The sequence below is a fragment of the Strongyloides ratti genome (genome assembly GCF_001040885.1).
Source record: "Strongyloides ratti genome assembly S_ratti_ED321, chromosome : 2".
In the NCBI taxonomy this organism is placed as follows: Eukaryota; Metazoa; Nematoda; class Chromadorea; order Rhabditida; family Strongyloididae; genus Strongyloides; species Strongyloides ratti.
In genome coordinates, this window is record NC_037308.1 from 15,581,554 (window position 1) to 15,607,450 (window position 25,897).

The window sequence follows — 25,897 nt, forward strand, 5'->3', positions numbered from 1 at the left end:
AATTATTTAGGAGTTATATTAAGTGTATAATTTATGTTATGCATATATATATATTGTTAAAGAATTAAAATTTAATAAAAACTTTACTTAAATAGTTTTGATAATATATATAGTATATTTATATTAAGAAGGTACACAAAAAATAATGTAAAATATTCATATATTTGAAATTTGAAAAAATAAATTAATTGGATAGTCTTCTTTTAAAAGTAAAGTTAGTGATTTGAAAACAAATATTGATTATTAGTTTAATAAAAAAAATATATTAGTAAAAAAATTGATTCAAAGGATATTATGATGGATGTGTTTAACTAAATTCTCTAAAAGTACTTTTTTAAAGTATTTTGTGACAAATCTTGACATATATGATTTAATGATAAAAACATAATAAATATTAATCAAAACAGATGTTTTTTTTTTAATATTATTTACCTTCTAGGAATATTCTAGAAAGTTCTTTTTTTATATAATTTTATCTATACAGAAGATAGAGTAAGAAAGGACATTATAACAGCAAGTAAATTATATTTGTCGTATGATTAAAGTATATGAATACATCTGCTTTTTTTTTCGGTACTCTTTAACAATGAGATATATTTTCATATTTATGTTTATTCACAGTTTAAAATGACTTTGAATTTTCAATCGTCCATTTATTAATTCAATGTTTTTTTGTCTCATGTTTTGTGGATAAATTTAGATTTTAAATAATTAATGTTTACAAGTACATGAAAGAAAATTTTTAAAAGCATGTTAGTTATGTTAACAAGATATTTATTAAAAAAAACTGTAAATTAAACATTTTTTTTTCATTTAATTGATTTGAATAATATTATAATTAATTTATGTATCTTATACTAACTTAGATAAGTAGAACTGTTTAGAAATAAAGTTATACTTGTAAATGATAAAATTATACTAAAAAAAAATTCATGTTTGGTTAGATAATTTGTTATAAATATAACTTTTTAATGTGTTATTAGTTTCTAGTAAAAGTATACGGTCATACTCTAACTTGATTGTAAGAATTAATTTTTTAAAAATTTCATACTTTTAGGCAATATTTGTGCTTATGAAACTATTAAAAACAAATTATTTTTAAAAAGATACTTTTCAACTATTTAAATAAAAAATAAATTATTAATATAAAAAATTGAAACATAAAATCTTTTTTAAAATATTATATTTATTTCAATTATAAAAATTTTTAAATTTTGATAAAGTATAACATTCTAAAATATTTTCATAAGTATATTATTAATATAATTTTATATTATATTTTTAAATAATGAACAAATAAATTTTTACTAAATCAGCAAAATAAAATTTACCTCTATTATCTTATCTAAGGTATTATGTATCAGAAAGAAATTAAAATAAAAAATTATAACATATAGTTTAACACTATTTTTTTTGATCAAATTTTAAAAGAAAGATTATATAAATATATTAAGTAGGTATTAATATTAATAGTTATTTTAATCTATAAATCTTGAATTTTCTTGTCAAAAATTAATTTTTTTTAATAATTTTAATTCTTCAATACCATGTGATAGTCAGGAATACATGATGTTAATATATTTGAATTGAACATATTTAAATTTTTGTAGATAATTCTTTACTTAAATACTTAAGATTAAACATAATCTTGTCATAATTATCTAATTTTTTTTTAAAATATAATTATATTTAAGAGAGTTAAAATATGATTTTAAAATAAAAATGAAATTTTATAAAATTTTAGTTCTATTATTTATATTTTTTATAGACTATGTAAATGGTAACAATTGTCAAAGTATGGCAGATAGAGGATATTGTGAAAATTCCTTATATAAAAAAATTATGTGTACAAATTGTCCAAAAGAATGTTTAAAAGAATGTGAAGTTCCAAAACCAGATAAATCATGTCATGATATTGCAGAAAATTGTGAATCAATTAAGCATCTTTGTAATAATCCAACTTATAAACCTTTAATGAGTAAACAATGTTCATCTACATGTGATACATGTCCTGGAAAACTACAAAAAAACCAACTACACATCTTCCAAAAATTACTACCAAAAAAATAACATCAAAAACAACTATTTCTAATCTATTAAATACTACAAAAAAAAAGTAAAAACATTCTTTTTATATTTCAATTAATTTAAAATAAATATATACGATTATTATAATTAATTTATAATTAAGTAATAATCTACGCATTTTATATTGAATAAAATTTTATATAATATAATTTAACTTACTTAAACAATTTTTTTTTACTTTTCTCTATTTATAGATATTTTTTAAAAGTTTATAATTTTAACTACTAAATATAAATAGTAATATAAGTAATAGTTTTATTTAATTTTCAATTTTATTAAAAAAAATTTATAAGTAATAACATTTTTTTTTTAATAAAAAAAAAAGGAACAAACAATGATAGAAAAAAAAATGTCCTTAGTTTTAATAAAATATTAAATTTCTTTCATTATGAATAAAATAAATGTACTATAAAAATTACATAAATAAAAAATAATATTTTTTTATATTATTGACTAAAAAAAATTATAAAATAATTATATATTATATTAACACTAAAAATATTTCTATTCTATGTTATAAATAAATATAAGTTAAATAGTTTAAAAATATAATATTTCATGAAATATATCTTTTCTTTTAGTAATGTATTGAAATTATGTCAATGATTTAAAATAAATATTTTTATTATATATTTTATAAATGTTAACTTTAATTTTTATTTTAAATAGGATTAATTAAGTTTTAGATATTATCAAAACTATAATCAGTTTTTAGATATATTATTTGTTATTTATATGATATATAGTTGTTTTTAATTAATTAAAAATTATATAAAAAAAATAAATTTTTAAATTAATTTATTTAGTTTAAATGATTTTTAATTTTTTTTACTTCAATATTTAATAATTAACAACAATTGCTTAGCGTAAAAGTTTTTTTTCTTAAAATTTTTAATGATAATCTTAAATAAAATTCATATTTATATGTCCTAAGAATTTTAAAAAATTATCAATTTATTTTTTGATTTCAAGGTGCATATGTCTCGTAGTAATAAAGATATTCTTCTGGAGGTTCATCTGTTTCTTCTTCATAATTATCATAATTATCATAATTAACATTTTCATCGTTAGTTTTATCAGTTGTTGTTGGTAGTGGTTCAGTTTTTGTTACTTTTGATTTTGTAGTTGGTTTAGTTGTTACAGAAATTGTTTTTTTTTTAGTAGTTTTAGATATTGGCATAATTTTTTTTTGTGTAGTACCTGTTTTTATAGGTTTTTTTGGTTTAATAGTTGTTCTTCTTGTATAAGGTTTAGTAAATTTATTTTTTTTAATAGTTGATTTTTTTTTGTTAGATAATTTTGTTGTACGTTTTAATAATGGTGGTTTTCTTTTATTAACTATTTTTGTCCTCTTCATTTTTTCTTGATTTTTTTTTTGATTTTTTTTTGAAGATTCTGTTGGCTTGTAATTATTTGTTGATTTAATTTTAGATAAATCATTTTGTGAGGTAGTTACATAATTAAAATCATTCAATGATTCACCATTATCATTTAATTTTAAAACTTTTCCTTCTGAATTAGGTTGATTTTCAGATAAAGATAATACAAAAAATAAATTAAAATATATAAATAAAAAATATAGTTTAAAATGATTTAATAAAACCATCTAAAAAGAATAAAATTATACAATATTATTAAATTAAAATAATGCTTTTTATATGATTAATATTTTATAAATTTTTGCTTTTTTACACCTGTATCAAGTTGATATTTAATATTTTTTTATACTTTATTTACAAAATAATATAATTTTATTACTATTATAATTTTAATATCAATTATAACACTAGTACATTAAATTTTTCAAATATTTTCATATGTTTCACAACGCTACAAATGTTTAGACAGTTGATTTAGCAGATATAACTTTTAAATATACTTTTTTATTATTAAAATTTATAATATTTATGTTACATTACAATATTATTTATTTTTTTGGTTAAATATAATAGCTTCTAAATTAAAAATATTTTCAAATGTATATTAGTATGAAGATAAAATTATGTATATTTACTTTAGTTAAAAAAATTGTTTTGCCAATAATATTTTTAATTCTTGAAAATTTTATATTGTAGAAACATTTATAATAATGTTTAGAATAATTTTTTATTATTATTCTATTAAATAACTTTTAGTTTTAAATATATATATATACTTTTTTAAACATTATATATTGAAATTTTAAGTTGAAGTAAATACTATTAAAGTTAATTTAATTCAATTATTAATATATGTTTTTAAAAAAAAACAATATAAAGATAATTACAATAAGATAAATGTTTGAGTACATATTAATTGATAATGATGAATTATTTTTTATTAATTTAGCTTTACAAACTGTCATGTTTGATTTCTCCAATAATTCATCAAAATTATTAACACTAACAATATCAAAATATAAATTTGAAGCATTTTTTATTGTTATAAGTGTCTTATTATTGTTTCTTTTTTCTAATACTTTTCCAATATCAAAAATTCGAGCCACAACATGATTTGTATAATAAAAATATCCCTGGTACCATGAATTATCTAAAAATGTTTGACTAAGTGGTGTTTCATAAAATTCATTTTCTTTAAGATTTGATATAACAAATAATGCTACTCCTTCTCCTATAGGATTATTCATTGACCAACGGGCAACTTTCATAGATTTAATATCAAGTTGACGGGGACTTTTTCTTGAATAAATCATATCATATAAACATAATCCAGAAATTGCTTCTTCACAATTATTTCCTAAAGAAGGATCACATGGAATACCTTTATTTGAAGTTTCTGATGTCCATAAATAAACATGTGAACCAGAAATATCACATGTTTTTATAAGTTTATTTACAAAAAGTTTTGTTTTTTCTACATCATCATCTGACGTGTCTGGTGATAATGCAATATAAAAAGAGTATGTCCAATTTTTACAATTTTTAAAATCATTTTCATTTGAAGAACATATAATTTTTTTTGGCCAATTATCTAATTTAAATTCATTATATCCTTCATAACATATTCCATATAAAGATGCATTAACAAGATGTAAATTTTTATTATCTACAGTCATAATATTTAAATTACTAGATGATTCTTTTAAAATACTCGTAAAATCACATTTTCGATTTGCTTCTTGATTCATTATTTGTATAATATTAAAAATAACATTATACTTTTGAATGGCATTATTAATTATTCTACTACTATCAAAAAGACTTTCTGTTTCTGTTCCATACCATTTATCACATTCAATATTTGTAATAATATAACCAGCAAGACCAGATGTTTGATTATAATTTTTTTTGTATCTAAATTTTAATGTATTACTATTATTAATTATCTTACAAACTAATTAAATCATTCCAAAAATTATGATAAGTAATATTTGGTTTAACTTCAGCTAATGTTAAATTATTTAATAACATTTTACAATCATTTTCTCCAAAACATTGACCCATTACAGCATTTTTAGCAAAAAAATTAATACTTATCTCCTGTATGGTACAATTTTTATAAACTTCATTTGCCTTACTTTTAATTATTTTCCATTCATCTTCAGTTGTGTCATCTGATAATATAAAAGTTATTGTACTATACCATGAAGGACAGTATGAAGAAACTAAAGAAATAAATATATTTTAATAATATTAAAAAATAATATTTTTTTTTCTTACAATCAATGCATCTATTATCAACATCCTCTTGTGAATAAACAAATTTTATTAAAATAATTAAAAATAATAATATATTCATATTGAAATTTTAAATAATTAAATAAAATACTATATAAAGATGATGTTTATATTATACATTTTTATCTTTATCAACAAAAAAAAAATTTCTTACTTAAATCTTCTTTTCTTATCAAATTGCAATAATTTAGTCATACAAAAGTTAATCTTTTTTTATGATGTGTTATTATATTGAAAATGTGTTTATTGTGTTTTTAAAAATTATTTTAAATAAAATATTTGATTGAAATTAAATTTCCAGATCTACAAAATAGTACGATCATAATTTTGACTATATTAATAATTAAAAAAATTTTTTTTAATTTAAAATAATTTACTATCAAAATTATAATCATATAATTAATCATTTATTTATAATTTGATATTTAAGAGAAAAGTTTTTTAAAAAAAATTGTTAATTAATTATATTATATGATATTGAATGGCAATAACAAACTATAATTAAAATATTATTTATACTAATAAAGTTATTAATAATTAACATTTAAAATTTAAATTGAATAATTATTTATGTACAAAAAGTATAAAAGTACTTTTATTTTGAAAAAAAAAATTATAAAAAATAAAAGTTTACATTTCATCGACTTATTTTAATACTTAAAAATTAAGCAGAACACATATTTACATTTTCAGCTTCATTATATGTATCATGAATATTTTTAGTGTTGTCATTTATATTTTTAATATCATCATTTACATTATTTTCATGAATGCTACATTCTTTATTTGTTGATACAGGCTTTTGCATTGTTTCTGTTATTTCTAAATAAATTTTATTAAAATCAGGTAATAATTGAATGTAACCATATGAATCACTATTAAGTTCTAAATATCTAGCCATACATTCTTTTAAATAAACAAATGTTGGTCTTTTTTCTGGATCTTCATTCCAACAATCAGACATTATTTTATATACTTCATCAATACAAAATTCAGGTTGTGTTAATCTATTTCCAGCTCCTAAATAATCAACTAAATCATATAATTGTACTGTCTTGTATGGAACTTCTCCAAATGAAAAAATTTCATATAATAATATTCCATAAGCCCATACATCACTTTTAACAGAAAATGTATAGTATTTTAAAGCTTCATATGACATCCAACGAATGGGAAATTTTCCTCCTTTTGTTGTATAATTAATTTCTTCCGTACTACGACATAAACCAAAATCACCAATCTTAAAAAATAATTTTTTTTAAAAAATATTAAAAAAAAAAACTTACTTTTGCAACATAATTTTTAGTTATTAAAATATTTCTAGCTGCTATATCTCTATGAATAACATTTTTAGAAGATAAATATACCATTCCATCAGCAACTTGCCAAGCAAATGAATAAAGATCTTTCATTGTTAATTCATTTTCTCGATCATCACTATCATTTTTCTATTATAAAAAGTTTATCTTTAAAAATTATATAAATTACCTTATTATATTTATTTTGTTTTCTAAGTAATTTTAATAAATCTTCATTTTCACAATATTCTAATACTAATAATGGTAATTTCCAATCAGTAATACATCCAATTATATTAACAATATGTGGATGATATCCTAAATCTTTCATAAATTTTATTTCATAAAGAAGATTTGTTTTATCTCCAACATCTGTTGGTTTTAATGATGTTTTTATAGCAACTTCATTAGTTAAATTAGTCATAACATCTAATGCTACATTTATACTTTGACAAGCATTTTTTAATGGATTTTTTCCTTTTATAAAACCTTTATATACACAAGCAAAAGCACCTGATCCTAAAGGACTATTATAATTTATTGCTAAATCATCAATATTCATTTCATAACGATCACTTGCACATCCATTAGGACAATTTGCATATCGTTCATCAACATTTTTATTAAAAATATCCATACATTCTTGAAATTCTTTATTATTTTTATTTTTATGTGCTATTTCCATTGCTTCACAGGCTGCCTCATTATCAGCAAATCTTCTACTATAAAAAAAATGCATATATAATTAAAATAAAATTTTTTTTTATACCTAAATTTACTTAATTTAAATTTATATGTCAATTTTCTACATCTAATACAACAACTTGCTAAAATTGCAAAAAACATAATAATTGATCCACATATTATAAGAAGAATAGTTTCAGTATTAGGTGATGATGTTGTATCAGAATTATTTGTTGATAAATTATAATATGCATCACCAGTACATATTTGTAATGTTACCGATACACCATTAAGTTGTTCAGAAATATTAGCAATTTTATCAAAAACAAAATATTCATTAGCAGCATTAGTTAAATGTAAAAATTTTTCTGTAGTAATTTTATTGTTATAAGCCAAATCAATGAAATGGGTTATAATTTTATTTTTATATAAAAAATATCCATAATCAAATGAATCATTAAAAAGTGGTTGTGCTAAAAGACTTGAAGATAGTTCATCATCTTCTAAATTAGAAAATATATAAAATACTAATGTTTGTCCAATTTTAAAATCATCAAAACTATTGACAACTTTTATTAAACTATTAATATCAATTTGTTTATTTGTTGTATTTTGGTAAGCTAAATCATATATAGTTAATGATGTGATTTTTTCTTTACATGCTTCTGTACTTGGATCACATCTCATATATCTGTTATCTGGATTGGCACTCCAATAAATAACTGTTGTTCCTTGTAAAGTACATTTATCAAAAACTTTTGATGCCAATGTTAAAATATTATTTAATTCATCTTTTTTTGTATCATGTTTAATGGCAAAATATATAAAAAGTGTATATGATAAACATGAATGTTCATCAATACCAGTTGTATCTAAAAATATAAAAATAGTTTTTTTTTTAACAATATTTAATAACTTACATAATGTACAATTTGAATAAGCATCGAGATCATTATTAAATAAATTTATAGTATAACTACTTGTTGATGAACACATTTCATAAATTTCTGGTGATAATTGATTAATATCATTTGAACTTATTGTTATAACATCTAATAATGGTGATGAAGAATTAATTATTGGATTAATTATACAAACACCACCATAATCAGAATCTGTAATATGTATTAATTTTGTTATAACAGAATACTCTTCTAAATATTGTGAAATTTCATCACTATCTTCATAAAATAAACTTAAATCAGTATTTTCCCAATTTGAACAATTATAATTTGTAACAATATATGAACTTAATCCTTGAGAATTTAAATATTTATATTTATAACTAAAATAAATAAATAATTTATTATATTTTTTCTTACTATTCTTTAAAATTATCCCAAAATTCATTACGACAATTAGCTTCTATAGCAACTTTTGAAGATAAATGATTAATTAATTCTAAACAATCATAAGAACCAATACAATTTCCAACAACATTATTACAACTATAAATTTCTAATGATAATGATTGAGTTGGAGAACATTTTGAAACTGTATTAGATAAAATTTTTATAATATCATTAAAACTTTTTTCATCAGTATTAGTATCCAAAAACAAAAAAATTGCCGATATCCAACTATTACAATTGTCATATGCTTTTATAAATTAATAATTATAAACATAATACTACTTACTATGTATACATTTAGAATCAAATTTATTGATACTATTTTGTAAATAAATATTTTGAAAAAATAAAAAAATTAATAAAAAAATAATAAAATTGGTTGTTCTTAATTTATTGAACATAATAATGATTAAATAAAATATTGTGAAATAAACATAAATGATGACACAATATTTAAGTTTAAGTCGACTATTCCTATCTTAATCCATTATATTATTTTATAATTATTTAATTTTATATTTTCTTATCTTTTTCCATAAATATAAATTATGATGAGTATATTTAAACTATTTTTGTCTTAATAAATGATCAAAAATATAGTTATAGTAAAAATTATATTAAAAAGTTTTTTTTTTGTTATTGCTTGATATATTATTAATGAGAGGATAAAAATATGCTTTTTTTTAAAAAATTAAAATTAGAAAATTTTTAAGAATATTAAAGTGAAATTTTTTAAATTCTTTTTTTCAAATAATTGATATATTAAAAATACTCATATTTTATTTGATAAATATTATTTCAATGATGAATAATTGATTTCATTATTAAAATAAATAATAAATAGGAAAACAATTATTTTAAAAATATTTTTTAATAAAACTAAATATATTTTTTTATTAAAAACAAAATAATTTACGTAAAACAATTTAGTTGAAAAAAATAAAGGTAAATTTTGGGTAAAATTTAACTAAATTTTAAAGCACCTCCAATTATGTTATATGAATAATTAATACTTTTAATTGATATAAAAAAATTTGTTATGTTCTTGATGTTATTAATAATATTAATGTTTATAATAGTTAATAATTTAATCATTTTTTTTTAATAATGTAATTTTTATTTTGGATTAGGTATTAGTCTATCTATACAAAAATATTTTTTTTTTTTAAATTTGTAACAATTAAAATTTTTTTTATCCCTTTAAAGCGCATTATTTGAGGAATGTAAACTACAAATAAAATAATATATAAATAACAGAAATATGTTTTAAATGTATTAAATAAAAAAAAAATTTTTTATAAGGCATATATAAATATAATGCATACTTCTTTTAAATCTATCATTTTTTCTATCTTCTTTTTTGGAAAAATATTTTGTGACATGGAATCATCATCATCATTTATTCCTGATGGTCCAGGAGTTCCAGGTGGTCCATGGGGATTGTCAAATAATAATAGTCCAATGATGGGACAAGGAATGATGCATCATATACCTCAATTTTTAAAAAGTGTCAGTCCTGAAGATGCTCAATCATTTATAGATATTATGAAAAGTAAAACTATGACAAAGAGTGAAATTCAAACAGCTGAAGATGCCTGGGCAGCAAATAAAAATTCAACTATTCAGGCACTTTATGGTGAATTTAAGACAAATAAAACAGCTAAGATGAATGAAATGAAAAATATGGTAGATCAAAAAATTTCAACCTTATCAACAACTGCACAAAAACTTGTAACAGACATTGAAAGTATCATTTCTGATACAAGCATAACACGTGAAGACGAACATCAAAAAATAAAAACTCTTTTAGATGGAGCATCTGATACAGACAAAGAATCAATTAAAAATGTTTTACCACACTTTGGACCAAAAATGGATCATGGAGGAATGGAACCAAATGGTGTTACTGAAACTGGAAATCTAATGGGACAAAAATAATTACAATTTTATAATAACAAATTTTAATTGTTTTCATTTGTAAACATTTTATTTCAATATTTTAATTTTTTTTCACAATATTGTCTTTTATTATTGTAATAAAAAATTAAAGAATTTTTTAAATATTTTTTTTTAAATGAAAAAAAAAAACTAAATATCTTATTTTTATATAATCATTATACAATTTTTTTTAAATAGGATCTATTAAAACAATAAATTTCCTGTAATTTAAAATTTTATTATCTATTATGTTATTATTCATATTATTATATTTAAGATAGAAACAAATATTTGCCTACACTTTATATAAAAAGTTAGGATTAAATAAGTTAATTATATTTTCAAATATTTTGTAAAATGTGTAATTTTTTTTATTTTGAAGTTGTTGCTTTAATTCTATCTATTATTTTGGGATGTTTAGCATTAAGAGAATGTTATAATTCTAGAAATTGTCATATTCATGCACGAGTATTAATATTTGTAAGTTTATTCTATTATTAAAAAAAAAAATTAAATATTTTTAGTGTATTATGGTTGATATAATAATGTCAGATGTGGGAGAAATATTTCATTCATATTTTATTGGATGTAAAAAATTGAATCATGATGAATTATTTCTAGAATTAACACATTTACTTTTTTTATCAGGAAATATTAATTCTAGTTTTGTTTGTACTTTACTAATATTAGAACAAATTATTGGAACAAAATATAGTAAAGTATATGAAAAATTAAATCAAAAATGGCTTCTTATCGTAATTCATATAATATCATTTGTAATATTTTGTTTATTAAGTTATATTTTAGAAAATGAGTTTATTGCTATATATATAGAATTAATTTCATTATTTATTGCTATAATTTTATGTTTAATTCTTTATTTTTATTCTATTAAAAAGAAAAATGGTGTAATTTTTCTTAAACCTAATGTAACAAGTAATCGTTTATTATCACAAAAATACATTTTGAATCAAATTAAAAAAATTTCAAAAAAAATGATACCATTTATTTTAATATTTTTATTACATTCATTAGTAAATGTTATCATTTCAACATTAACACATTTTTCAAAATTTCCAGAATATGAAACAAATATTTATACTATTATAATTAAAATAAATTTTGTATCAAGAAATATGTTTACACCAATATTTTTAGTATTTGTAAGTATGAAAAAAAATTAATTTATTATTTTTAATTTTTTTTAATAGTTTTTTTCACCTAAATATTTAAAAATATCATTTTGTTGGTGTAAATTTAATAATAATAATACTCAAGCAAAGACAGTTGTTATTAAAACAATTAATGAATGCCATTTATATTTTAATCAACTTAAACAACAATGGAAATAAAATAAAATTTATCGTTTAAAATATTTTTTTCACAATTATTTAATTTTGTTTTTTTTTTAAATAAAAAAAAATTACGCTGAAATTGTGAAATAAATAAAAAATATATTGTACCAAAGAAATTTAAAAACTTTAAAAAAAAATTTTTTTTATATAATTTAAATATTAATTAAAGAATGAAAGATATAAATTATAACAAACAAATGATATTAATTTTAACAAATAAATTTCTTATAGATAATATATAAAAAAATTATCGCAAATTGCTAAAATTTAACTTGTTAAAATAACTTTAAAAATTTATATATTATTATTAATTTTTCACCTTTTTAATGTATTTATTTATCTTAATAACTAAATATCTATATAAAACTGATTATTAGCAGGTGTTAATAACAAAATTTTAAATTATTTAAAAAAAAATTTTTTATTATAAAAAGTTAACTTAATGGTTAAAATTATTATTTTTGATAAATTAATCTTTTATAATGATTATTCAAAGATTAACATTTATCGAAAGTTGTATTGGAGTTGGATTAAATTTATTAGTTTTTGTAATGTTTAGTTACAATAATTCAACTAAAAAAGATAATTATTTTTTATTTTTAAAATGGACAAGATTAATAGATGTATTAATACCTTTTACAAGTGGTGTAATGACAAATGGATTTTCATTAACACCAATGAATGGAAGTGCTTCAGATACAGTTTGTTTTTGGTTAAAAAGTCCTATGCTATGTAATTATATGATAATTTCAAGTCTTATAGTAGTATTGGCAAATAATATTTTAAGAAAATTATCATATATGTTTCGTTATAATATATTTGTTCTCAAAAAATCAACTTTTTATTGTTCAAAATTTGAAAAATATTTTACAATTTTAGGCTTAATAATAATGCCAATAATTTTTTTATCATATACTCATACATTTCCTCTTAAACCAGATGAATATGAAAAATATTATAACAATGTAATTGCTATATTTTTTAATAATTATAAAAAAATTTTATTATTTTTAGATAGATAAAGTTTTACAAAAAATTCCTAATACTTCATATATAATATCATTATATAATCCAAAAATTTCATTAAACAATAGTATAGTAATTTTTTTTTCAATTGGTTGTATTTATCTTGGTATAACAATTGCTATAATGATATTTTGGTATGCAATACCATTAGAAAAACAATTAAAATCATGTAAAAAAAATGGATTTAATGAAACAAATAAAAAAATTATTAAAGCAATATTTTATTTACGTATATCAATAATATTACCAGTCTTCTGTTCATTACTTCCAACATTTTTTGTATATATTTATTCAATGTTAACAAAAGATACATTAGCAAATGGTTTATCATTAGGATTTTATTTACCATTAATTTATCAAACATACTCAATAATTAATCCAATAGTTATTATGTTTCAAGGACAATTACTTAAAATAAAAAATAATAATAAAGTTACTTCAGTAAAAAAAATAAATATTTTTTTAATTAACAAATTAGGAATGTAATTATATATACTTTTTTTTTCACAAAATATATCTTATCAAATATTTAGTTATTAAAAGTAAGTTTTTCTTTTATATAAAATATACTAAATTATACTAGTAATTTAAAAATTAATAATAAATATTTTTAATTTTATATTACTATTTAATTAATATATATTTTTGTAATGTTTCATCAAAAGTTCTTAGAAAAAAAAACAATAACTAATAATAAAATTTCATTTTTAATCTTTTAGATTTATAATATTTTTATATGATTCAATCTATGTACATGCATAAATAAATAATTAAATAAATATATCTAGTATTTAGTATTTATTAAAAATATATTATAATGTTAAATATTATTATTGTTTTAATATTATTATATCAATATATTTATTGTTATAATAAAACAAATATAAATTTAGGTTTTTTATTTCCTAAAAATGCAACACTTCTTCGTTCTACCTCTGGATTTGATAGATCCGCTGGTGTTGTATCATTAGTTTTTGATCAAATAAAAAAAGAAAAATTATTACCAGATTATAATTATACATTTAATGTATTTTATGATGAATGCTTAGAATATAGAGCAAGTTCTGGAACATATGAATTAATTAAAAAAAAAAATGTTGATGTTATTTTTGGTAGTACATGTAATAAAGCTGCAATAAGATCAACATTAATGGCAAAATTTTATAATATTCCAACATTTATATGGGGTGCTGTATCAGTATCAGATGTTGCTGATCATCAAAGATTACCAAATGTTTTTTCAACATATGCTATATTTATATCACTTGCTTTCACTACAATTAATATTTTGGAAGAATTTAATTGGACTACTGTATCATTTATATATAATACTAATAATTATAATAGATGTAATAATATGTTTCTTGATTTTGAAAGAGCTTTAAATGTTACAAGTACCAAAGTTACAATTATACAATCATTTAAAACATCATATCAACCAACATATAATGAATATAAAGAATTTTTATATAAAATTAAAGATAAAACAAGAATTATATTATCATGTTTTGATAATGATATATATAAAAGAAAATTTTTAATATCAATGTATGAAAATGGTTTAAATAATGATGAATGGATTCATATAAATATGGAATATAAAAATCTTGGTTTTTTAACAAATATTAAAAATTCATTGGGAAATTATTATCCATTTTATAAAGATGTTTATAATGATATACCAGATGGAAAAGATGATATTGCATTTATAATGGCTCAAAAAATGTTAAGTATAGATTTATTAAGAAAACAATTAGATATAGTTTTTGATGATAAAGAAATACTTCAAAATGTTAATAAATGGCCATTTTATTGTAATGATTGTATTATTAATAATGAAACAACTATTTCAACTTATGCTTGGTATTTAAATGATGCCATTTACCTTTGGGCATCATTACTTAATAAAACTTTACCATTATATGGTGATGAAATATTTAATAATTATACTTTATTACATCAACATTGTCCAGGAACATATAATGGAAAGACTGGTGAAATGAAGTATGGCCCAAATTGTATACGAACAGCATATTTAGTTTTACGTGGTTTAGAAAAAAATGAATCATCACCAATTTATATAACATATAACTTTTCAAGTGTTATTAATTTTTCTAAAAAAATAGTAGTAGAAGATTTAACAACAACATTATTTGCAAATTGGGGAAATAAAATTCCATTAAATATTCCAATTTGTGGTTATAAAGGAAATTCATGTCCTATTAATATTTTTAAAGATTATTTAAAAGAAGTAATAATTATTGGTATATTACTTTTAATATTACTTATATTTATTATTATTTGTATTTTATATTTTATATGGAAAATAAATCATAGAAAAGAGATAGAAATGTCACGTTGGATGATACCATATAATAATTTGATGAAACCTATTAATGAAAAAAAAGAGCATGAACAAAGTTTAAATTCACTAATATCAAGTGGTAGTTTATTATCAAGTAAGAAGACATTAAATAGTATGAAAGAAACCAAAAAATTTGTTTTTATGTATTTAAATGGTGAAGAAGTAGTTGGTCAGAAGCATACAATAAATTTTCAAATATCAAAAGAAGAAAAAATAGAATTAAGTAAATTAATTACATGGGAACATGATAATATTAATAAATTTTATGGAATGTGTTTAGATTATAAATATCCTATATCATTATGGAAATTTTGTAAAAAAAGAAGCCTTTTTGTAAGTATTATAATGATTAATATTATTTTAATATTTTTTTTTTTTTAAAATAGGATGTTTTAAAAATGGATAATTTTATTTTTGATGGATTCTTTTTAATATGTTTAATTAAAGATCTTGTTGAAGGTATTAATTTTATTCATAATAGTTTTTTAAAATTTCATGGAAGATTAACTTCAAAAAATTGTCTTATAAATGATAGATGGCAATTAAAAATTAGTGATTTTAATTCATTTAACTTTCGTTGTAAAGAAAAATTTAAAAGTAAAGATTTATTATGGACAGCACCAGAAATATTAAGATGTGAAAATTTTATTGGAACACAAGAAGGTGATATTTATAGTTTTGCAATTATTTGTTCAGAAATACTTACTAGAAAATTACCATGGGATTATGAAAATAGAAAAGAAAATCCTGATGAAATAATATATTTTGTTAAAAAAGGTGGACAACATATATTAAGACCTGATATTATAATTTCACAAAATATAGAAATTAATACAACATATATTACATTAATTAAAGACTGTTGGTCAGAGGAGTATAATAAAAGACCAACAATTAAACAAATTAAACTTTTACTAAAAACATTAAATAAAAAAAGTGTAACAAATTTAATGGATCATATTTTTAATATTTTAGAAGAATATTCATTAACATTACGCCATGAAATATTAGAAAGAACAAAAGAATTAGAAGAGGAACAAAAAAAAATTGATTTATTACTTGCAAAAATGTTACCAGTTGCTGTGGCAAAACAATTAAAAATTGGTAAAATTGTTGAACCAGAAAATTTTGATATGGTAACAATTTTTTTTGCTGATATAGTTAAATTTACTGATCTTTCTTTAAAATGTTCACCAATACAATTAATAACATTAGTTAATGATTTATTTACTATGTTTGATAATTTAATTGAAAATTATGATGTTTATAAAGTTGAAACAATTGGTGATGGTTATTTATGTGTTTCAGGACTTCCAATAAAAAATAATACACATGCTGAAGTAATAGCTAATTTATCAATTAATTTTATGGATATATGTAAAAATTTTTCAATATTACATTTAAGTAAAGAAAAGATAACTTTACGTATTGGTTGTAATACAGGACCCTGTGTAGCAGGTGTTGTTGGTTTATCAATGCCAAGATATTGTCTTTTTGGTGATACAGTTAATACAGCCAGTAGAATGGAAAGTAATGGAAAAAGTGGAAGAATACATATAACAGAAAGTACATTTTTTTTATTAAATGAAACAAATAAATATAATTTAGAATGTAGAGGTGAAATTATAATTAAGGGAAAAGGTATCATGACAACATATTGGCTTAATGGATACAAAAATAATTAGTGCATAACAAAAAGATATTTATAAGTATTATTAACATATTAATATTATTAATCTTTAATAAATTCAAATATATTATTCATAACATTTTTTCTCATTTCAAAATTTAACATACTTATTATACCATGAATAGTATTATTATAATGTTTCCATGTCACATTAACACCTAAAGTTTCTAATCTTTTTTTATATAAAAATCCTTCATCACGTAATATGTCAATACCACATGTTATAATCATTGATGATGGTAATTGTGATAAATCATTATCATCACTTAATATTGGTGATATTTCTGGATTTCCAACAATATTATTCAATTTTTCAACTAATTTAATATCAATATCATTTTCAAATAAATTATTATTATTATTGTTATTGTTGTTAACAATCCATTCATTTGGCAAATTATTAATAGATATATATGGAAGTGAACGTATCTCTTTTGAAACATGGCAATTTTTCATTATTTTTAAAATTTCATTATTTGTTAAATTAATATTAGTATAATACATTAACATTAATGTTTTAAATCGTGGACTTAAAAATGATGAACCACCATAATTATTTTTATAAATTTGATGTGATGGTGAAGAATAATTGATATATGATAAAAGTGGATTTACCAAAATTTGTTTATAAAAATAATTTTTCTTTTTTCTTTTTACAAGTCTTACAGATAATGCTGCTGCCAAATTTCCACCAGCAGACTCACCAAATATTATTATTTTATTTTTATTAAAATTATATTTTTTATATTCATTTTCATATAATGATACAATAACACTATAACATTCATCCAATGCACATAATAATGGAGCTTCAGGACTTAATGAATAATCAACAGAAAATATAATTGAATTAGTCTTTTCAGCTAACTCAACACATGTTGAATCAAAAAATTTTGGTCTCAAAGCTACAAAACCTCCACCATGTATATATAAAATAGCATTTTCAGATTGTTCTTTTTTTTGATAAACTCTACAACATATATTTCCAATTTTTTCATTATTTATTTGAATATTTTTAAAATATTTTTGCTTTGATATCTCTCCAATTTTTGATATAAAACGTAATATTTTATAATGAATAGAATAATGAAAAATGGGTTCTAAAATTTTTGCCTAAAATTATATATATATATAATAAAAAAAAAAGTTACTTATTAACTTACAGGATATTCATAAGCAAATCTTAAAGTTATTTCATATTTTTTTATTTTATCTTCATCAGCAACATCCTCAGGTAATTTAACATAACGAAAAATATTTAATATTGTCATTTTAAAAATTTAATATAAAAGGATAAATTTTTGTAATAACTATAAATTTATAGAATTGTAGTTTAGTAGATGTCTGAGTAAAAATTAACAATTTTATACCTGTAATATATCAAATAACTAATTTTATATTATCTCTTTTAATATATATAATTTGAAATTTATATTCTCTCTGTTAGAGATAATCACATATAATTTTACAGATAAAGGTTATAGTGTCATGGTATTTTGTAAGATATATTAATTTAAACAGTTATTTTAAATAAGAAAAATCAATGAGATAACAAGTTTTGTGATAAACAAATTGATTAATAATGATTAAAACAAAAAGATTTAATTTTATTTATTATTATTTTTTTAGAATAAAATATTTTATAATTTGATTAAATATATTGAAACATAATTTTAACAAAAAAAAAGATATTTTTTTTTAATATTAATATAAAAGTTAGAAAATTTAAAATTTTTTACAAATTTATAAAATCACATTAACACAATTATTCAACTGTTGTATATACATATGTATATATTTTAAGAAGATATGGAACACTACATTTATTGTTACATAAAGTATTTTATAGAATTAAAAATGTAATTTTTTTAGTTCAAAGTGAATATTTTATTATTAAAATAAATAACACAATAATATATAAAAATTTTTCTTTTTTGTAATAAAAAATGTAACATGAAATTATAGCAATACAAAATCAATTAATTTATTTTTCAATTCTAATAATTAAATACCATTTTAATATAATTAATATAACATTTTAAATTATTAATTAATTTTTTTTATGCCAATTTTATTTGTCTTAATTTTATGATACATCAATTACTTACATTATTGACACATCAATTACTGATATTCTATTTATTTCATCACTCTTAATAAATGTTACCCAGTCACGTTGTATCTATTTTATTTATAATCTTTAAAGTAATTTTAAATCTCGTGCTTACAGTCTTATAAATAATTTTTATTTGTATATCTTTTTTTTTTTTCAACAAAAATTATACTTTGATCTTATTTATAGGTTTATAAATTTTTAAATGATTAATCTTTTTATTATTAAAACAAAGTATTATTATAAAAAAAAAATTTATTTTTATTAATTAATAATAAAAATCAACAAAATATATTTAAGTATATTTAATATGGAACTCTTTTTACAGTTCTATTATTTGAATGAGGAGAAGTATAACAAATTCCAAAAAATATATGTTTTAATTTAGGTACAAATAATGTAGAAATAAAAACTGATGTTGAGTAGGCAAATGTATTTAATGTTTCACAGGTAAAAAGATATGTTAGACTAATTCGAAATCCTATAATAAAATATTTAAAAAAAAATATATATATATATATATAAATTATTTTATTTTGAATGAAAAAATATACCTGATATTCTTAGTATAAAAACATGTATAGAAGGTATGTGTAATAAGAAAGGCATTAAAATTTGTATTGTCATAAACCAAAATAATTGTTTTTGTTCTTTTCTTTCATCTTTACGTACTGAGGATTTGAACATTGGTAGTGTTTTATATAAAATTATAATATTTACAATAAAACCAATAATTGGAAATATTATTTCAAATGTTAATGATAACATTCTTAATACATTCATAAAAGTATCATGAATATTTCTAACATATACACAAGAAAAATCATTTTCAAGAACATAATCTTTAGATATTGTAGGATATATTCCAGCTAATAATCTTATTATTATAAAAAATAATTGAAAAATCCAAAAAATCCAAAAATGTTTATTAGTTTGTCTTACAACTTTATTATATCTTATAATTGAAAGACTAAATGGAATAAAATCAACAGTTCCATGAACAGTATTACCAAATGTTTGTATTCCTGAACATATAACATAATTTATTTGATACTTCAAAATATATGAATAAAAATAAAAAAAAGATGGTATTATTTGAAAAATAGATTGAATAATATATGCACTAGTTAATGTTCGAATATTAATTTTTAACAATGGCATTTTTTGAAATTCTTTACTGCTTAATATTTTTATTAGTACATAAGTATTACATAAAAATACTATTATTTGATAAATACTAAATCGTAGGTTATAATAAAAATACTCATTAGTAGTATTAACAAAGATTGCAGAAATATTTGAGTTTATCATTATTTTAAAAAAAAATAAATGAAAATTGTTATAAAATTATTAAAGTTATATAATAAAGTATTTTATAAAATGACATTTTTAATTTGCGGATAGATGTTTTTTTTTTTGTAAATTAATTTAATATCGTAGAATTTAATAAATATTCTTTTTTTATAAATTGTTTTGGTTTTGATAAATTTTCTAACAATTAAAATTTTTTCTAACTATTTTTTTTGTATAAAAACAATATTTAACAATATTTTTTTTTTTTTGAAATTGTTATTAAATTATTGTAAATATATTATATAAAAAACTTTTACAAAGTACAATGAAATATAATTTGTATAATAAAACATTCATGAATCTTTGAAAAATATAATGTAAAAATTGGTTGTTCTTTATGTTTATTTACATTAAAAATGATGTAAAAATTGTTTTAAACTATAATATTTTTTTAAATATTATTATTTTTTTTATTAATAAATTTTAGCATTAACATGCATAAACTTTTTATTATTTATATAGACATATAATAACAACAAAAATAATTATTATTTCATTTAATTATTATAGATATATTTTAAAATATACAAAACAAATAATTATATAAAAAAAAAAGTATTTTAATAAAAATAAAATAATTTATAAAAAAATGTAATTATTTATAATTTTATTTATTTAAATTTTATGATTAAACATCTAAAAAATTATATAAAAAATATTAATTCTTAATTTGTCTATAATCATTATTGATAAAAACACACAAAGTGAGTAAGCAATAGTATTTAAAGTATCTACAATAATAACATGAAGAACAGTTTCATGAAAACCTAAAAATAAATAAGGAATGTTTTAAAAATAATAAAAAAAAAGTTACCGGTCATTCTTAAGATTGCTAAATGAATAGATGGTAAATGACAAAAAAATGGCATTAAAATTTGTATTGTTAAACTCCAAAATAATTGTTTTTGTTCTTTTTTTCCACTTTCTTTTTCTGGTCTTTTAAGATTCCTTGATGCTTTATCTAGTATAATTATATTTATTATAAATGCTATTATTGGAAATATTATTTCAGAAGAAATTGAAAAAATTTGTAGACCTTTCATAAAATTATCACTATTACTTTTAACATAACCACAAGCACTATTTGATACATATTTAGAAGTACTTGATATAGTTGGATATATTCCATTTGTTAAACGTATAATAACTAAAATTACCTGAGAAATCCAAAATAATGTCATTTTTTTTTCTTTTCTAAAAATTATATTATACCGTATGACAGCAAGACTAAATGGAATAAAATCAACAATTCCATGAACAGTATTACCAAAAAGTCTTATAGCTGAACATACATCAATATTTATATCTTTTTTTAAAATATATGAAAAAACATATAATGCTGATTGCCCACCTTGTAAAATTGATTGTAATGAAAAAGCTGTTGATAAAATAACAATATTAATACGTAATAATGGCATTTTTATTAAATATATACTTGATATTGCTTTTATTAATATAATTAAATTACAAATAAGAATAAATATTTGATATCCACCAAAAATTATATGATAATATAAATTTCTTTTAATAGGAGTATAATAAATATTAAAATCTGTAGAATCATTCATTTGATTAAATTAAATGTTAACAATAATATTTTTAAAAATGTTTTTTTAAAGATAATACATATATATATATATATATATATATATATATATATATATATATATATATATCCAATTCCCGATATTTACCATATTTATTTTTTGATATATCTAATTATATTCATTATTATCTCTTTATATTTGTATGTATGATATTTTATTTAAATTAATAATAGTTTAATTATTTATTAATTATACTTAAAAAAAATATTTTTATTTTTATATATAAAATTTTAGTTATCAGAAATTTATTTAATTTTATATAAAAAAAATTTTTTTTTATGTTAAAATTTTTAAAAATTAAAAAATTTATATAATTTTTAATTTTTTTTTATTACAGTTTACTTAAAATAACTTTGTATAAAAATATATATTTTTTTACAATAAATTTTAATATTTAAAATCATTTAAATGTCTGAAATTTACTTATCTTTTTTATTAAAAAGTATTAGATATGGTGCAATTAATTTGTCCAAAACCTGTTTTGTAGTTTATTTGATTTAAAAAAAAAATAAGAAATGAAATAGTAAATTGTTACTATTTGGAAGTAAAATATTGTAAGTATCAAATAAAAGATTCTTTAATGAAAGATATATCTTTAAACTTAATATGAGTTTTAAAAATAGCATGTTATGTAGTATTATAATAATAGACAATCTATCGGTAAAAAGAAAGTGAAGTATAATTTTAATATTAAAAATATAGAGAAAACAATGTAATGAAAGAAACATTTTTTTTTACAATTTCATAATCACGTTCCACTTTGAAGAATGTAGTATTGACATCAAATTGTAAGGACATTTATAAGATATCATTATTACATACCATTTTATTAATATTTTTTATATTTAACAATTCTTAATAATTTTATCTTCATCAATTACTTATGATAGCTATTACTATTATGTATCTTTAAAATATAACTTAAAAAGAAAAGTGGTCTGTTATCAAAACCATTTATATTTAAATTATTTTATTTAATAATAACTTACAAACTATATTGAATGAGATGTTAAAGTAACGTAAATTAATATTTAATAAAAGTATATGTATGAAGAAAATAATCTCAGTTACAATGTTTTACATTTAGAAAACAAATATTAATGTTAACTTTTAAGTATACATATAGTTAGTGAAGTATACTTATAAGATGACCACTTCTGTAAATAACATTTTCATAATACCTTACAGAAAAAGATTTCACAAAATATAATATTCTCGCTTCACTACCATCTTTTACGTGCCCACATAAAATAAGTATATTCTTATATTTTAAATAATTAATAACAGAAGCATATCTCATCAGATGACTTCATATACATTACCATTTACATATTAAAACCACCTCCTTCTTCAAAATTATCCAAAGTTAACGTAAAATTACTTTTTAATACTTAATTTTCTTTTTATAATAATCGTATTTCTAAAAATTTTTCAAATTATTTATAACTAATATTATATATAGTATAAAATTTTTCTAATATACTAATATATTTCTTTTTAATACCATTCACATTCAGTAACCTGTTAATCTTATAGTGATAAGCTTACAGACACGATTTTACCACCTAAATAAGGCTTATTTCATCACCTTAGACCTGATCATTTAACCTTCTAAAACTTTATTTTATAAAAATCTTTTTACTTTTTAAATTTTTGGGTTGGTATTCAAAATAAAGAAGATTAAATTATTTATAATATTTTTAATTTATAATTTGATATATTAAATTTATTTTTATCATTCTATAAATTTATTATTCTTTTTAGAATATTTTTAATTCTAAAACTATTTATTATATTATATTTATATTTATTAAAAAAAAAAAGAAATGTTTAAAAAAATGTTTATTATTTTTTATTTCTTTATATCAATTAATGGTTTTTCATTATCAAATTCATTTAATGATGATATTATATGTAAAGGTTTGTTTTATTTTATTTTAATAATTAGTATTTTTTATTATTATTTATTTATAATTATTATTTGTTTTTTTTTTATTTTTAGATTTAGATCCTGACTGTTCGTCTAGAAAAATATTTTGTGATCATGAAGCATATAGAGCAGTAATGATATTAAAATGTGCCAAAACATGTGATGCATGTGATGAGGTTAATAAAATGATAGAAGAGATGGAAATTGAAGAAGAAGAGAATGAGAATAAACAATTACCATGGACACATGGTGGTGGATCTACTGAAAAAGAGGTAGATGAAAATAATAATGAGGAGGTTGATAATGAAAATACTGGTGAGGAGAATGAAGAATTGGTAAAAGAAATTGAAGAGGTTGTAGAAAGTACTGATGAACCACATTCTACAATGATTGATAATAACATTGAGGAAGAAAAAATTGATGAAGAATTAAAAAATGTTGAAGAAGATGAAGATGAAGTGTTACCAGAACAATCAATTGAAGATAATAAAGAAATAGAACTGATACCTGAAGATGAGGAAACATATGAAGTTCCAGTTACAACTGTTAAAACAAAAACTTATTCACAATTTAATAAATATAGACCAATGCCAGAAAAAATTTTGACAGGACAAATAAAATCTTCTACTACAACAAAATCACCAAAAACTAAATCAAAAACAGCAAATGCTCTTATAACACGTATAGAAAATGAAAAAAAAAGACGTTGTGTTGATGATGCATCAGATTGTGAACTTCGTAAAAATCTTTGTAATGATTCTAAATTTGGATCAATTGTTAAAAAAGTATGTAAAAGAACTTGTGGTGTTTGTCAACCAGTTATCATTCCAACAAATACTTATGTACCATTAGCAACAAAATCTAGAAATACTGTTAAAAGTAATAATTTTTATTTAAAATGGAAAGAAAGTAGAAATACAACACCAAAACCAATAATTATTACAATGCAACATATGAAAAATCAAACAAAGAATAATAATAAAAATACATATGGAAAAAAAACAATTACAAAAAAAGTTACTTCACAATCAATACCAAGAAATAAAAATCCATATGTAAATATTCTTTCATCTAAATATGGTACTCGTGGGCAAACTGAAACAACTGATACAACAACAGTCGTAACTGATAAAGCAATTGATTGTGTTTCTAAACAAGCATTATGTAATCATAAGGGATACAAAAATTTAATGGAAAGAATGTGTCCAAAGACGTGTGCCGTAACATTTTCATACTATTCATTCAATCAGTAACGAATATATTATAATCTTTTTTTAATCAAATAACTAATAAGGTCTTTCATAACTCAGTTTAATTATTAATAACTTATTATTTAATAATTTGGTATAATAATTAATATATTAATAGAAATAATGTAATATTTTGTTATTTATTTTAAATAGTATTTTAATAAATAAAAA

At 18.9% G+C, this 25,897-nt stretch overlaps 10 protein-coding genes across 10 annotated transcripts; 6 read left to right on the plus strand and 4 right to left on the minus strand.

The window, feature by feature from the left end:
* Positions 1-1,797: 1,797 nt before the first annotated feature.
* SRAE_2000493700 (ShKT domain-containing protein) lies at positions 1,798-2,070 on the plus strand (the record flags this gene model as incomplete). The annotated part of the gene is made up of 1 exon (XM_024643880.1): positions 1,798-2,070. One exon carries the CDS (start codon positions 1,798-1,800, stop codon positions 2,068-2,070), a length of 273 nt encoding a protein of 90 aa, XP_024509503.1.
* A 985-nt stretch (positions 2,071-3,055) lies between these two features.
* SRAE_2000493800 (Hypothetical protein) lies at positions 3,056-5,826 on the minus strand (the record flags this gene model as incomplete). The annotated part of the gene is made up of 4 exons (XM_024643881.1): positions 3,056-3,694; positions 4,355-5,381; positions 5,419-5,692; positions 5,748-5,826. 4 exons carry the CDS (start codon positions 5,824-5,826, stop codon positions 3,056-3,058), a joined length of 2,019 nt encoding a protein of 672 aa, XP_024509504.1.
* A 603-nt stretch (positions 5,827-6,429) lies between these two features.
* Positions 6,430-9,500, minus strand: SRAE_2000493900 (Tyrosine-protein kinase receptor torso; the record flags this gene model as incomplete). Its single annotated transcript, XM_024643882.1, has 7 exons — positions 6,430-7,005; positions 7,052-7,213; positions 7,254-7,785; positions 7,833-8,619; positions 8,668-9,032; positions 9,070-9,346; positions 9,386-9,500. 7 exons carry the CDS (start codon positions 9,498-9,500, stop codon positions 6,430-6,432), a joined length of 2,814 nt encoding a protein of 937 aa, XP_024509505.1.
* Positions 9,501-10,479: 979 nt separating this feature from the next.
* SRAE_2000494000 (Domain of unknown function DUF148 domain-containing protein) lies at positions 10,480-11,037 on the plus strand (the record flags this gene model as incomplete). The annotated part of the gene is made up of 1 exon (XM_024643883.1): positions 10,480-11,037. One exon carries the CDS (start codon positions 10,480-10,482, stop codon positions 11,035-11,037), a length of 558 nt encoding a protein of 185 aa, XP_024509506.1.
* Positions 11,038-11,394: 357 nt separating this feature from the next.
* Positions 11,395-12,389, plus strand: SRAE_2000494100 (7TM GPCR, serpentine receptor class e (Sre) family-containing protein; the record flags this gene model as incomplete). The annotated part of the gene is made up of 3 exons (XM_024643884.1): positions 11,395-11,517; positions 11,562-12,200; positions 12,249-12,389. 3 exons carry the CDS (start codon positions 11,395-11,397, stop codon positions 12,387-12,389), a joined length of 903 nt encoding a protein of 300 aa, XP_024509507.1.
* Positions 12,390-12,874: 485 nt separating this feature from the next.
* SRAE_2000494200 (Hypothetical protein) lies at positions 12,875-13,904 on the plus strand (the record flags this gene model as incomplete). The annotated part of the gene is made up of 2 exons (XM_024643886.1): positions 12,875-13,357; positions 13,407-13,904. 2 exons carry the CDS (start codon positions 12,875-12,877, stop codon positions 13,902-13,904), a joined length of 981 nt encoding a protein of 326 aa, XP_024509508.1.
* Positions 13,905-14,235: 331 nt separating this feature from the next.
* On the plus strand, positions 14,236-17,468 carry SRAE_2000494300 (Atrial natriuretic peptide receptor 1; the record flags this gene model as incomplete). The annotated part of the gene is made up of 2 exons (XM_024643887.1): positions 14,236-16,116; positions 16,170-17,468. 2 exons carry the CDS (start codon positions 14,236-14,238, stop codon positions 17,466-17,468), a joined length of 3,180 nt encoding a protein of 1,059 aa, XP_024509509.1.
* Positions 17,469-17,515: 47 nt separating this feature from the next.
* SRAE_2000494400 (Alpha/beta hydrolase fold-3 domain-containing protein) lies at positions 17,516-18,744 on the minus strand (the record flags this gene model as incomplete). The annotated part of the gene is made up of 2 exons (XM_024643888.1): positions 17,516-18,586; positions 18,637-18,744. The coding sequence occupies 2 exons, from the start codon at positions 18,742-18,744 to the stop codon at positions 17,516-17,518; spliced, it is 1,179 nt and encodes a 392-aa protein (XP_024509510.1).
* Positions 18,745-19,891: 1,147 nt separating this feature from the next.
* On the minus strand, positions 19,892-22,357 carry SRAE_2000494500 (Hypothetical protein; the record flags this gene model as incomplete). The annotated part of the gene is made up of 4 exons (XM_024643889.1): positions 19,892-20,067; positions 20,141-20,556; positions 21,637-21,706; positions 21,754-22,357. The coding sequence occupies 4 exons, from the start codon at positions 22,355-22,357 to the stop codon at positions 19,892-19,894; spliced, it is 1,266 nt and encodes a 421-aa protein (XP_024509511.1).
* Positions 22,358-24,384: 2,027 nt separating this feature from the next.
* SRAE_2000494600 (ShKT domain-containing protein) lies at positions 24,385-25,729 on the plus strand (the record flags this gene model as incomplete). Its single annotated transcript, XM_024643890.1, has 2 exons — positions 24,385-24,466; positions 24,549-25,729. 2 exons carry the CDS (start codon positions 24,385-24,387, stop codon positions 25,727-25,729), a joined length of 1,263 nt encoding a protein of 420 aa, XP_024509512.1.
* Between the last annotated feature and the right edge of the window lie 168 nt (positions 25,730-25,897).